Below are 14,022 nucleotides of genomic sequence, written 5' to 3'. Positions count from 1 at the left end.
TCATGTGTGCGGGTTGAAACGACCCCAATAACGTGATATTTAGCCCCTGGAATGCGAATCCATGGCGAAAAACCTGTATTATACCCCTGTAATGCGATTTTACCGGGGAGCCCCCACCGAAACGAGATTGGGCTAGTTTTGAGTAGCGGGTTTTTTTTGCGAAAACCTGGCAACCCTGGTACGTGCCGCCGAATGACTAAAACACCGGAAATACGGTCAGATTTGCCGCACGCGTGTTCTCCAGCAACACAAAATCTCCCTCAAGTTAAACTCTTAAGTTTGTTTCACACATTTTTTTTTTTAGCGAAACATGACGAAGGTAAAGAAGGAGAAAACTGTCGAAGAGGAGACTGGGGGAACCGAGAAATCATATCAAGAATTAATAGCTAATGTAAACCCAATCGCAAACCCGCTTGCATCGCGTAAACTAAGCAAAAAGCTCTACAAGTGCGTCAAAAAAGGTAAAAATGTGTTCAAGAACTTTTTTTTTTTTTTACTATAACTGTAAGCTATAGCACATTTAAATCTGAATAAAGTGTATTAAATGTGGTTGTATATGGTTTTATTGTTAAAGAGAAAGCCACGTGGTTGCAGTCAGTTAATATAAATGTTCCTCATTATTTTCCATAGCGGCTAAAACCAAACAGATCCGACGAGGAGTAAAAGAGGTACAGAAGTTCATCAATAAAGGAGAGAAGGGGTAAGGCGAGGTTTATTTTCCTCGTGTTTCAGTATCATTCAGTCACTGGTCGATCAGTTCACATTAATGTTGTTATTTTAACACTTTTTCTGTCATCGTGTAGTATTGTGGTGTTTGCTGGAGACACTCTTCCCATCGAAGTGTACTGTCACTTACCAATCATGTGTGAAGACAGAAACATGCCCTATGCTTATGTGCCATCTAAAGTTGTAAGTTCATCAGAACTGTTTTTTGTATTCGGATTTATGAATTATGTTTATTTTAGATTTAAAGTTGTAAGTTGTTTGTTTTCCTCTTTCTGCAGGACTTGGGTTCATCAGCTGGATCAAAGCGTCCCACCTGTGTTATCATGATCAAACCACATGATGAATATAAAGAAGCCTACGATGAGTGTCTGGAGGAAGTCACGTCTCTGCCCAAACCAATCTGAGGACACTTGAATGTTTTTATGATTATTAAATTTTATTTTATATTTTTTGAAAGTATGTAATCAGATTAGAATGGCTGTGAGTGACTTTGCATGGTGCTCGTGTTCACCAGTGTATCTGTCATGTCATGTAGAGACTGAACCCAATTCTGGATCGTCGTCTTTGTGGACTTCTTCATTTTGCTGAAAGAAGCACAAATGTATGATAGCAGTTAATATGATGTTGCTCAAACGAAGCGTAAAGTTTGTCACCTGACAGTGGATGGAGCTGTTGTCAGTCTGTTGTGTTTCTCAATGTTTGACACTATTGATCTCTTAAATGTTTGATGTATTGATTGGTTTGCTTTTTGTTTTTCATAACTGCTTTGGGGTAGTGGACCCCAGAGAGCTCCAAGAGATGTCAAAATAAACCTTAACTGTTTTTACCATTTTAGTGGGTAGCTTACAAAAACTTTTATAATTCATAAAATCTGAATGTTTCATTTTAAAATGCAGTGCTATGAACTTTGTAAAATCATCAAAATAAACAAAGTATGTATATTAAGAGATTTTATATTATATTAAAAAGATCATACAAAATAAAGCAAGATATGGAAACATTAAGATGCATTAAAAAAATTATGAACAGGTAGACCAATATGTAACATTGATGCCTTTTCCTCTGTCTTGGATGACGAGTTAATGCATATTTCATATTTTGTTCTGTAAAATATCAGCAAAATGGTGTGGGCAAGATAAGATTTACAGAATGCAATATATTTAATGAGATTTGGCAACAAATCTGGCTGCACTTAATGCGTTATACTTAAGTTCTATAGTAAACATTGTCTCACATTCTCAAAACTATTCTTACTTTTTATTTTTGTGGATTTGTTTTCCTTTTTTGTATTGTTGGGATATTCTGTTATTTTTTTAGCACAGAAAGTAGGCTGTACAATGGACTGAAACAAAGTTTGACAAACTAATGTACATAACAGTGGTTTTGGCAACAGTCCACATGGTGGCAGTATTGTCCTTCCAGAAACTGTCCTTCCATTCGAAGTTACTTCTAGTATCCACCAAGCCTTTTTACACACTCCTCACTAAAGTTCATTGTATGTATGCGGTATATTGTATCAACACATGATAGATATCCCTCATCATTCTCATATGTTTACTTAAAGCTCATTACTGTAATGGTGACTGTGATAGTATATGATCATAAAAAGATTTGTTTGTTTTTGTTTGGTGGTGTGTTAGGTTTTGTGTTTGGTAGTTGGACTCCCCTGCGAGGCTCTTTCGTTTCACCAGGCCCAGATTCCTGGTGCTGGTTCAGTCTATGTTGACATCTTAAATATTTAATACTGAAATGTTCTTACTCCCATGATGTTTGTTGTTTTTTGGCAAATATTACTCCCAAATCATGTATAAAAGCACAAGAGAGGGTTTTCAGTCCTTCAGTTTGTTAAAACCTGAGAACTGGATGGTTGACGCTTGAGACTACTGCCACTGCTTCCATGATAAAGACATATAAAGACACCAAGCGTGGAAGACGTGGATAATACAGCTTCTTTCGCTTCACATTTCATCATTGTTTTGGATTATATATGTTTTGCTTGTCTTTGAGGTACCAGGAGCACAGCTGGTCCACCAGGTCTGAGGAGGTACTTGGAGGAACGTATGTGCTGGAAGAACAGCAATGATAAACAATACAGATTTTTTTTCTTCTTTCAGATGTTTTGGGAAATGCAGATGAATTCTGATTGGATTTTTAAGAAATGTTTGGTGTTTTGGAGCCTTATTGATGAACTCATTATCATAATATGTACAGCTGGACACAGGCATTGGCTATTGAACTGCATATTTGTTCTTAATGGATGAAGATCTTGGTGGGACAGAAACTGCATTAATGCATAAGAAAAAATGTGACAAGGACATGCATATGTCCTTCCTGTGAGCCACATTCCAGGCCATGTGTTTGCCTATTTACTCCCAAACAGCGGGACGTGGTCTGACGTGAGTCACCTGTGTCCAGAGGGATGGTGACACAGCCAGTGCCATGAGTTTACCAAACAAGCTTTAAAGTTCAGCCATGTTTTAGTGTACACACTTCAAAGTGTGGCTAGTGTTTAATATGGGCGCTGGAGGATAAACAACACAAAGGAATGGAAAATTCAAGTAATAAATTATTTTAGTTACAGAGATGTGATGTTGTTTGCCTGCATTGTACTTCCACTAATTAGGGGTTCTTGCTAAGGTAAGCACCGCTTTTGCTATTTGAACAAACCCTTAGGCATAAGTAAATAAGCATAAATCTCATTGTGTTACAGGTGCAAATGATTCCTCAAGTTATGCGCGTTGCTGAGGAGAGATGAGCTGTCACATGTACATTCACAATTTCATGCAATGGATAAAAAAAAAAATTATAACATGAGCCACATCTAAGCAGAATATCATAGAAACTTGGAGCACATTGCTGAAAAACAAGACAAAACAAAACAAATACAGAATATCACTGAAACTTTAGATGTGGAGCACCCTGAAAACAAAACAAAACAAAAAATCACTGAGATTTTAGATTTGGTGCACATAGATCCCCCCCCCCCCCCCCAAAAGATAAAATAATAAAATAAATAAAAACAATATATATATATATATATATATATATAGAATATCATATTAGACTTTAGGTGGGGAATATCATTTAGACTTTAGGTGGGGAGTGCCTTCCTGGAAAGACAACAGAACAAAACAAAACAAACAAGAAAAAAGTTTAAATTGATCTTCATCAGAAGATTCTAGAGGGATTTTAGGCACTTTAAGCACTTCTCCATTTTGACTGTTTGAAAGACCAGCATAAACCACATAGCAGACAACCAAAACACCCTAGCAACCACATAGTAATATCCCAAAACACACTCTGAACAACTTAGCAACCCATTACCACAGCCACAACACAATAACATTGTATTGGTACAATTTGTACAATGGAAATGCAGTTATACATAAAGACCATCACACGATTATGGGTTTATTTCTACTTTTTTGGTTAATTTTACAGTTGTTCTGATGTCTAGCTATTACACAGCACAGAAAAAAAGGCACTGTGATTTAAATCCTCGTTTGAGAAAGACGGAGAAAACCAATGTACAGTTTTCGTCTATCATTTCATGTTTGCCTTTATCTCCCAAATCTCCACACATTTTCTTTTTCTTTTTTTCTTCTATCGTTTCTCTGTTGACATGTTTAACGTACAAAGTTGGCTGTTTGCGATGGAAATGCAGGAGGATGCAGGTCCCGGCTCATCTACTTTTCTCAGTATCTTAGCCTAGAAGTCTTTTCCAGGGCTTGGCACTGCCCTTGCCTGTGTTTAGGGTGTCAACAATGCACCTGCTGCCTGCCGTCCCCTCTAGAACATCAGCACGCGCCACCGTGACACCCCCTCAACCCTTACTCGCTTCACCCCGCTTCACCCTGCCAGCTCTAACCGGTTCATGAAATATATCGTTCTTATAAATCAACACTCACTGCTCACTGCTGTGTGTACAACTGTAGCATTACTGGAACAGTTCTGCGCACATTCTTGTGTGGCCCATCTTTCCTTCCCCTTTCTCTAAAGTCTGGGACAGTTTCTATTCCAGACAGGTGCTGGTGATATAGCAGGTGTAGCAGGAGATTTACTGATTTCATCGTATTCTGTTGAGCAATAATTCTGAGCCTGGGGCGTGAGGCAGGTAAATCCTCCGACCGCCTGCACCCACCGAGGACTGACAGACAAGAGCAAAGCCCTTCAGCACCGCAGAAAGAGAAAGTTGAACAAATTCTAGAGGAGAAACTTCATCCATTTTGCTGTCTTAGGATAGAAATTCAATTTCAAGTTTCAATTAGGTTTATGTTTCCAAATGAAATTTGCACTACCTTTCAAATATTTACACTACCTTTCAAAATTTTGGGATTGTTAAGATTTTTATTTGTGTTATTAAAATTAGTTTCTTGTACTCGTCAAGGCTGCATTTATTTGTTAAAAATAAAGTAAAAACAGCAATATTATGAAATATTTTCTTTTGTAATATATTGTAAAATGTTAATGATGGCTAAGCTTAATTTTCATCAGGAATTCAGAAATCTAATATGCTGATTTCCTGCTGTAAAAGCATTTGTTCTTATTATCAGTGTTGAAAATAGCTGTGCTGCTTAATATTTTTGTGGAAACAATTTCTCTAGTGTGACCTTTGAACAGTGTTGAATGTTATCTTATTATCAGTGTTTTAAATAGTTTTTTTGTTTATTAAAGAACGCTTGTGTATATGTAGTCAGTATAAATTTTAATACACAGCATTAATTATATGAAATATCTATTTTAAAAATACAAAAATATGATTTTATATTATATTATATTATATTATATTATATTATATTATATTATATTATATTATATTATATTATATTATATTATTAACATACATAATGAATTAAATTTATAAAGTACATTTTACATGTATCTATAAATGTATATTTTTCAAATACAGATTTCATATCAATTATATTAATATGTCTGTTCATAATATAAATTATATTAATATGTCTGTAGAATTTTCATATGGAGTTTAAATTTTTATTACCTTTCATTTATGTAACAAAATTATATTAATTAATATAAATAGTACTGTAATAATATATATATATATATATATATATATATATATATATATATATATATATATATATTTACAAACCTTTATATATATGTGTTTTATTATGTTTAGTAGTATTAAAAAATAAATAAAAATAAAAAAGGACAGTGTTACAGTTTTGCAATCATAAAGTGAATTTATTCTATTTATTTCAGTTAAGTCAACATTAAATGTCTTAGGGACTTTTCAAGTAAAAAACTTTTTGTCGTATGGGGTTTGAGGGACAATAAAAAGTCTAACTGCTGAGTCTAAGACATAGTGTTTGCATAGAAAACACTCATTGCTCATTGTAGAGGCCAAAATATTTACATGAAAAAAGAAGAGAGAAAGACATATAATAGAAAGATCAGAGGGCAGTGAATTATAACGCTTGAGCGATTCGAAGCATATCGTTTAGAGCTGGCTTTTAACACCGAGATGTCGCGTCAGGCTTAAGATCACCAACTCTTTAAGATCTGCATGAAAAGCAGCAGCTTGACCTCTATTTGCATAACAGTGACATTTTTGTTTATGTTCCAAAGCTTTTGTTTGTGTGATTGTGTGTGCTTGTTTCGGGTTATTGGGGTGTCAGTGTGCCATCAGGACAGCCTTGGGGCTACCGGGGGCTTGTGAGGGCATGTTCTCCAGTCTTGCAGTTCATAAACTCCTGTCATCCAATTCACACCTGAATGCACATCCACGCCCATTTGGAGATCGGGGTCTAACAAAAGAAAGCCACCACTGACAAATGAGAAACTTCTAGAGACATGCATCTATTTGAAACGTACAGAAGCTCACAATACAGAATGTTCCAAGAGAGATCTAAAACAAATGAATGTCATTCTATTTCAACACCCAGTTCTGTTAGTTTGTCATTAGGGTTTTATAAAACAGGCACTCCTCTAATAAATGGAAATACTTCACACAGACATGCAAAGTGCAGCTCCCCTCTTTGAAATATTAAACGGTATGACTTTCGAAGAATTTTATGGTTTTGGAGGTTAGGCAAATGGCGCATGGCCAGACGTGTTGGTAGAGAAAGTGATGCTCTGATTTATCACATGCTTGTGTCTTTAGCCACAGGCTTTAACAGAAGACCCCTGTCCTCTATTAGGAGGGGAAAACAGCATTAACGAATGTAGATGCATGTCTGAGATCCAGTTTAGCTGTAACTCCAGGTTCTGATACTTGTTCTCGTGTACTTTTATGACTTGATGATCTGAAAATATGGAAATGAGTATCTCCACAAAGACAGACGTTTGCATGTCCACCTGCACAGACTTGTAAAGACCCCAGGAATCATTTGGACTGGTATTTGAAATAATACGTGTCTTATTTATGTTTCTTTAGCCTTCCCCACCTAATATTCCAGTGTCACATTTCACAGACAGTTAATAATCCTTGCGTTTTAACAATGTGATTTTGCATAATTCTTCCTGCCTACATTTTTCTGATTACATATTTGGGTGTGAATATTTATTGATACTGAGACAAATCTGTTGACACTCTGTAAACCTAATATGCTGGCCAGACGATGACAAGCCGGGATTCTCCACGACAGTCGCCAAAAGCGTCTGAAGGTGTGAGAGTGTGTGTTGTTTTCGTACCCGGCCTCTCTCAGGCGTCCTGAAGGAAACCCGTGGGACTGGTGCTGGTCTATAGGGGTAGAGAGCTGTGTTATAGGGGTCCGACAAGCAGTCAACGAAAATGAGGCATGCTGGGGCAGGACATGTGCCACAGTCAGAGGTTTTTAGTTCATATCTAATGTAATCTAGGACTGATGTTCAATTCACTGCCTACACAATGATCTGCTCTGAAAAAAAGTTTCGCTTGTATTTTTCCTTCCTTCAGATTGCTCGGGACTGACCACAGCTTTAGATGATTTATTTTAAGTTCACATGCAATGATGGCTTGTTCCTCATTTTAGAAACCCTTATGATGCTAGATACTTTTTAATTAAATAGTATAAAAAATTACTTCGAAATACTATATAAAAGGCACTGCTTATTTGACTTTTTTTGTTTTCATTTTCTTTATGAAGTTTTTGATGTTTTGTTGTTGTTTTTTTTTTATTATTTGTGTATTTGTTTTTTGTGTTTTTATTGTGTTGGTAAGTTGGTGGTTTAATGGTATAAATGAAAATTTGATAAATAATTATTATTGATGAATAAATAAATACATTTGTTTATTAAATAACATAAAAATGATGAAAATAAAACAATAATTATCTGCAAAAAAATGGATGCTCTTACCTCTTTATTTTTTATATTTATATATTATTTAAATATTTAACTTATTTTCTTTATTAATTTATTTTATTTTTGTGCTTATACATTTTTATTGACATTTGTTCATTTCTCATTTGTTTTTGTATTATTCGATTGTTATAAATTTTTAATGACGTTTTAAATAATTTATTTACTTTTTTTGCTGTGTATACACTCTTTTTTAAAGAAATTTTTTGGTGCGTCTTAATCCCCGAATGTTTTTTTTTCTTTGGCAGGAGTTCAGGAAAGGCAGGGAGACAATATATATCATCATTCGCCCGTTCCTGATTTCATTCCACCACCACTTTTCCCTCCATATTTTCATGCAAATTGCACTGTACTTATTGTGTAAGATCTGGAATACTAGCCATGTCAGACAAAGTTTATATCCGAGAGAACTGCTACTCTTTATGCTAAATCAAGCACACACACACAGCAATTTTTTATTTGTGAGAACTTGCATTATTTTTTTTTGATACGTGAAATCCATCATGGTGAATGTAACAGTTTTGCACAGACATGAGTCGTAACTGAATCCTGAAACGTGCTCATCAATAAACATGACATTTTCCAAGAATTACAAGGGGGATTCTACGATTTTGCTTAGAATAAGAAACAACAGGCAACCATGTAGATGAGACAGAAACCCTTTCAGCGATAGAAACCAGTAAAACTCACTGAATACAGTCCAACCCCACATTCATACACAAATACTCAAAACAATGAACACCACTTAATATGACTTAAACATACTCAATGAGGTGAGGTCAAGAATCTGGAGCATTTATTTATTGAAAATTGATTATTAATTCTTATTATTTTATTTTAATTATATATGCTGTTCAAAAGTTTGGGGTCAGTAAGATCAGTAGGATTTTATTTTATTTTATTTTATTATTTTTTTGAAAGGCATTTATACCTTTATTCAGCAAGGATGCATTAAAAGTGACAATAAAGACGTTCTATAATGTTAAAAAAATCTATTTATTGTAAGATATTAAGCAGCACAAACTTTTTTATATTGATAATAATATAAAAAAAATTTGGAAAAAAATCAGCATATTTGAATGATTTCTGAATGATCGTGTGACGCTGAAGACTGGAGTAATTATGCTTAAATTTCAGCTTTGCATCACAGGAATAAATTACATTTTAAAATATATTCAGATAACATAATAACAATTATACACTGTAAAATAAATACATCCTTGGTGAGTACTGCAGATTTCAAAATCATTTAAAAACTCAAAGCATTACATATTTTTTTTTGTATGTGTGTGTGTTAATAGTGTATTTACAATATATTTAAAAATAATTATTAATATTTATTTGATTCTTGCAGCATTGTTTTTCAACGCTATATTCAAATGCAAATATATCTTTAATGTATGCTCATGAATATGCACAGTGTTCATTTATTTAGTGTGAACCCATTTGTTATGTGAATATAATTCTTTTTTTTTCACTTAGAATAAACACTTTAACCAACTAATTTCTATAATTTCGTATTTGTAAGGCCTGCTCAACAGAATCCAATGATCATAATGTAATTCGTTTTAAAATGAACATCTTCAGTTTATTTTGGATTTTTGTGTAAATTCATTTGATAATGAACTCCGATTGCAATTAATGCAATTTCAAGATTTATGTTATATAGCACACAGCATATAAAAAGCTTGTTGCTTGAATAGATTTTTCTTCATTCGCTCTTACAGCTGCACTGTTCACTCTCACTTTTCACTGTTGGTTTTTCTTACACTGACCCAAACATCTCCTCAGAAACATCTGCTCAGATGGATCCAACAGGTTTTCTCCACACCTGCACTTGATGGGGCTGTAGGGCGTCTTTAATCAAGTTGTCTCCATCTATCGCCCCATCGGGCTTTGTGTTTACAAACAACACTGGCCCATTGATGTGGCATGTGTCAGTAAACAGAAGGCACACTTACAGCATCGTTGGTCAAGAGACAGCTCATTGGATCTCAAAAGAGTAGCCATCTCAACAAGGCCAGACAGCACTGGAGCTATTGTGTGTGTGTGAATGGAGATGAAGGAACGTGTGTATGAAGGGAGGGCGAGGTCTCTAAGGTCTGGAGATGTGTGTGAGTGTGTGTGTGTATTAGCGGCACATGCCAGGTTTATCAGCCAATCTGTGATGACCTGGTGATCATGAGGTCTCTGTTGTCATGCACAGACGCCAAGACTGAGATCTTAATGTTACTTTAAGTGGATTTAAATGAGCGAGGCAGCACCATTTCACTAAGAGAGAGATATTTTGAGTTACCTGCAATCATTAGCTTAATATTTTCCATTTAATACTCCATTAAAACATATCTTTATTATTGACATATTATTGACTTTGTGTGTGTGTGTGTGTGTGTCTGTGTGTGTGTGTGAGTGTATATATATAGTAACCCAGCAAACACAAAGTGTTCCAGTAACATTAGCAAATTGTTATTTTTTTGTTTTTTTTTGTATTTTTTTTGTAGTAGTGATTAGTGGAAACTGTTTTTTTTATACATTGATAATAATATATAATAAATATTTCATGAGCATCAGTGTTTCATGAGCATCAAATCAGCATATTAAAATGATTTCTGAAGGATCATGTGACATTTAAACCTGGAGTAATGAATGTTGACAATTCAGCTTTATCATTACAGAAATAAATTACATTTTAAAATATATTATTATTATTATTATTATTATTATTATACATTATTATTCTCTAATTATACATACATCACTGACATTATTTATTGGGGTATTGAACTTTAAGCAACATAAACACAGCATTTTTTACAGTACCACATACATTATTTTGTATGGTTTAAATTATTCTTTAGTTTTAAGTAATTAATTGACATTATATCCATGTTGATAATGAAAAAAGATGCATTGGGAGATCACATTTATAGACATTCTGAACTCTATTGGGGTTAGACAACACGTCTCAGGACTACTCATTGTCGATAAATACTCTAGATTTAATACTGTCACATCTGATGTGATGGTGTTAGATATGCAGCCAATCGATGATCTCAGATCATTATTTAGTTTTGTGCAAACTTCATATAGCTAAAAACTGTAAAGTCCACTTCTTGTTACAAGTATGGTAGAACCATCACTTCTTGCTTTGTAAGTAATCTTCCTGATGTATCCAATTCCTTAGCATATCCCAAAACTCAGAACAACTTGATGATGTAACAGAAAATAGGGACTCTCTCTTTTCTAGCATTTTAAATACACCTTTACGCTTAAGGAAGGTTAAGGAAAAGAGTCTGACACCGTGGTGTAATGAGCACACTCGCACCCTAAAGAGAGCAGCCCGGAAAATGGAGCGCAGCTGGAGGGAAAACAAAACTAGAAGTATTTCGTATTGCTTGGAGGGGAAAGTAACCTATCTTACAGAAAAGCATTGAAAACTGCTAAATCTGCTACTTTTCATCTCTTTTAGAAGAAAACAAACATAACCCCCAGGTATTTATTCAATACAGTGGCTAAATAACGAAAACTAAAAGCATCAACAAGTGTTGACATTTCCCAACATCACAGCAGTAATGACTTTATGACCTACTTTACTTCTAAAGTCGATACTATTAGAGATAAAATTGTAACCATGCAGCCATCAGCTACAGTATCACATCAGACAGTTCACTATAGATCCCCTGAGGAACAGTTCCACTCATTCTCTACTATAGGAGAGGAAGAATTGTTAAATCATCTAAACCAACAACATGTATGTTAGACCCTATTCCATCTAAGCTCCTTAAAGATCCAGAAGTCATAGATCCTCTTCTGACTATTATTAATTCCTCATTGTTATTAGGGTATGTCCCAAAATCCTTCAAACTGGCTGTTATTAAGCCTCTCATCAAAAACCACAACTTGACCCCAAAGAACGTTAATTATAGACCGATCCGAATTGTTTTCTTTCTTTAGAAAAGGTGTATCCTCACAATTATATTCTTCTTAGAGAAAAATGGCATCTTGAGGCTTCCAGTGTTTAGACCGTATCATAGTACTGAGACTGCTCTCCTTAGAGTTACAAATGAACCTGCTCTTATCATCTGATCTGTGTTGTATCTCTCTATTAGTGCTATTGGATCTTAGTGCTGCGTTCGACACTATCGACCACACATTCTTTTGCATAGACTAGAACACTTTGTTGGCAAATGGAAGTGCATTAGCATGGTTTTAAATCGTACTTATATGACCGCCATCAATCGTAGCAGTGAATTGAAGAGGTATCATCGTTCACAAGTGCAGTATGGAGTACCGAAGGCTCTATCGTTACCTCTTCACGCTTTACATACCCTTGGGAGATATCATCAGGAAACACGGTGTTAGCTTTCACTGTTATGCTGATGATACTCAGCTCTATATTTCTTCGCGGGCCTGGCGAAACATACAAATTTGAAAAACTAACGGAATGCATAGTCGATATAAAAAATTGGAAGATGAGTTATTCCTTACTGCTAAATTCTAAAAAACAGATAAAAAATTGGAAGGGCCTAAAAGCTCTGCATGTAATGACCTAGAACGCTGTCTAAGCCTTGATGGCTGCTCTGTCAATTCTTCGTCATCAGTTAGGAATAGGTGTGCTATTTGATAGCAATCCTAGAAAGCCAGTTTCTAGCATTTGTAAAACTGCATTTTTCCATCCAATAGACTTTACGGCCTATGCTCTCAATGTCAAATGCTGAAAGGAATCCATGCGTTTATGACCTCAAGGTTAGACTATTGTAATGCTCTATTTTGGTTGTTCTGCACCTTTAGTAAACAAACTCCAGTTTGTCCAAAATGCAGCAGCTAGAGTTCTTACTAGAACCAGGAAGTATGATCATATTAGCCCGGTCCTGTCAACACTGCACTGGCTCCCTATCAAACATCGTATAGATTTTAAAATCTTGCTTATTACTTATAAAGCCCTGAATGGTTTAGCACCTCAGTATTTGAACTAGCTCTTGTTACATTATAGTCCTCCACGTCCGCTCCGTTCTCAAAACTCTGGCAATTTGTAATACCTAGAATATCAAAGTCAACTGCGGGCGGCAGATCCTTCTCCTATTTAGCGCCCAAACTTGTTCGGGAGGTAGACACACTCTTGCAGTTTAAATCTAGATTAAAGACCCATCTCTTTAACCTGCTTACACATAACATACTAAACACTTCTAATATCCAAATCCGTTTTTTTAGGCTGCATTAATTAGTTAACCGGAACCGGGAACACTTCCCATAACACCCGATGTACTTGCTACATCGTTTGAAGAATGGCATCTATGCTGATATTAGTCTGTTTCTCTCTTATTCCGAGGTCACCGTAGCCACCAGATCCAAGTCAGAGGGTCACTGCAGTCACCCGGATCCAGTATGTATCCAGCCCAGATTGTGGATCAGCACCTAGAAAGGACCTCTACAGCCCTGAAAGACAGCGGGACTGGACCAAGGACTAGAGCCCAGAGAGACAGATCCCCTTAAAGACCTTGTTTCAGACGAGCCGGGACAAGACCACAGGAAAACTATTCTTCTACTGACTTGCTGCAGCCTGGAATTGAACTGCTGGTTTCGTCTGGTCAGAGGAAGAATGAGCCTGGTTTCTCTTCTCCATTCTTTGATGGAGTGGTTCCTTGCCGCTGTCGCCTCTGGTTGCCTAGTTGGGGACTTCATTACAGCCTCGTTGACTTGTGAAATTATTGCACAGCTTTTGTGAAGGGCATGGACATCTGAATTCAATGATGACTAACTGTCATTTTGCATTATGACAGCTAATTAATGTTGTTCAGTTGCTTTGACGCAATCTTTTTTTGTTTAAAGCGCATATATAAATTTAAGATGACTTGACTTGACTTGATGACATTCACAGCACCTGGCCATAAACACACGGCACACTCTCTGTGTTGTTAGATTCAATCGATTAGATCAAAGTGACACATCTAAATGTAGAGTCAGTTTGTTGTGAGGAGACAGTGAATC

At 35.6% G+C, this 14,022-nt stretch overlaps 1 protein-coding gene across 1 annotated transcript; it reads left to right on the top strand.

Annotated features, from left to right (window-relative positions):
• The first annotated feature begins 192 nt into the window (after window positions 1-192).
• Window positions 193-1,154, top strand: nhp2 (NHP2 ribonucleoprotein homolog (yeast)). The gene is made up of 4 exons (XM_019074502.2): window positions 193-461; window positions 631-700; window positions 804-909; window positions 1,005-1,154. The coding sequence occupies exons 1-4, from the start codon at window positions 311-313 to the stop codon at window positions 1,128-1,130; spliced, it is 453 nt and encodes a 150-aa protein (XP_018930047.2). The 5' UTR covers window positions 193-310; the 3' UTR covers window positions 1,131-1,154.
• Window positions 1,155-14,022: the final 12,868 nt, after the last annotated feature.

This window comes from Cyprinus carpio, chromosome A21 (assembly GCF_018340385.1).
Source record: "Cyprinus carpio isolate SPL01 chromosome A21, ASM1834038v1, whole genome shotgun sequence".
NCBI lineage: Eukaryota > Metazoa > Chordata > Actinopteri > Cypriniformes > Cyprinidae > Cyprinus > Cyprinus carpio.
Note: the sequence above shows the minus strand (reverse complement) of the source record. Positions and strands in the feature narration are given on the sequence as shown.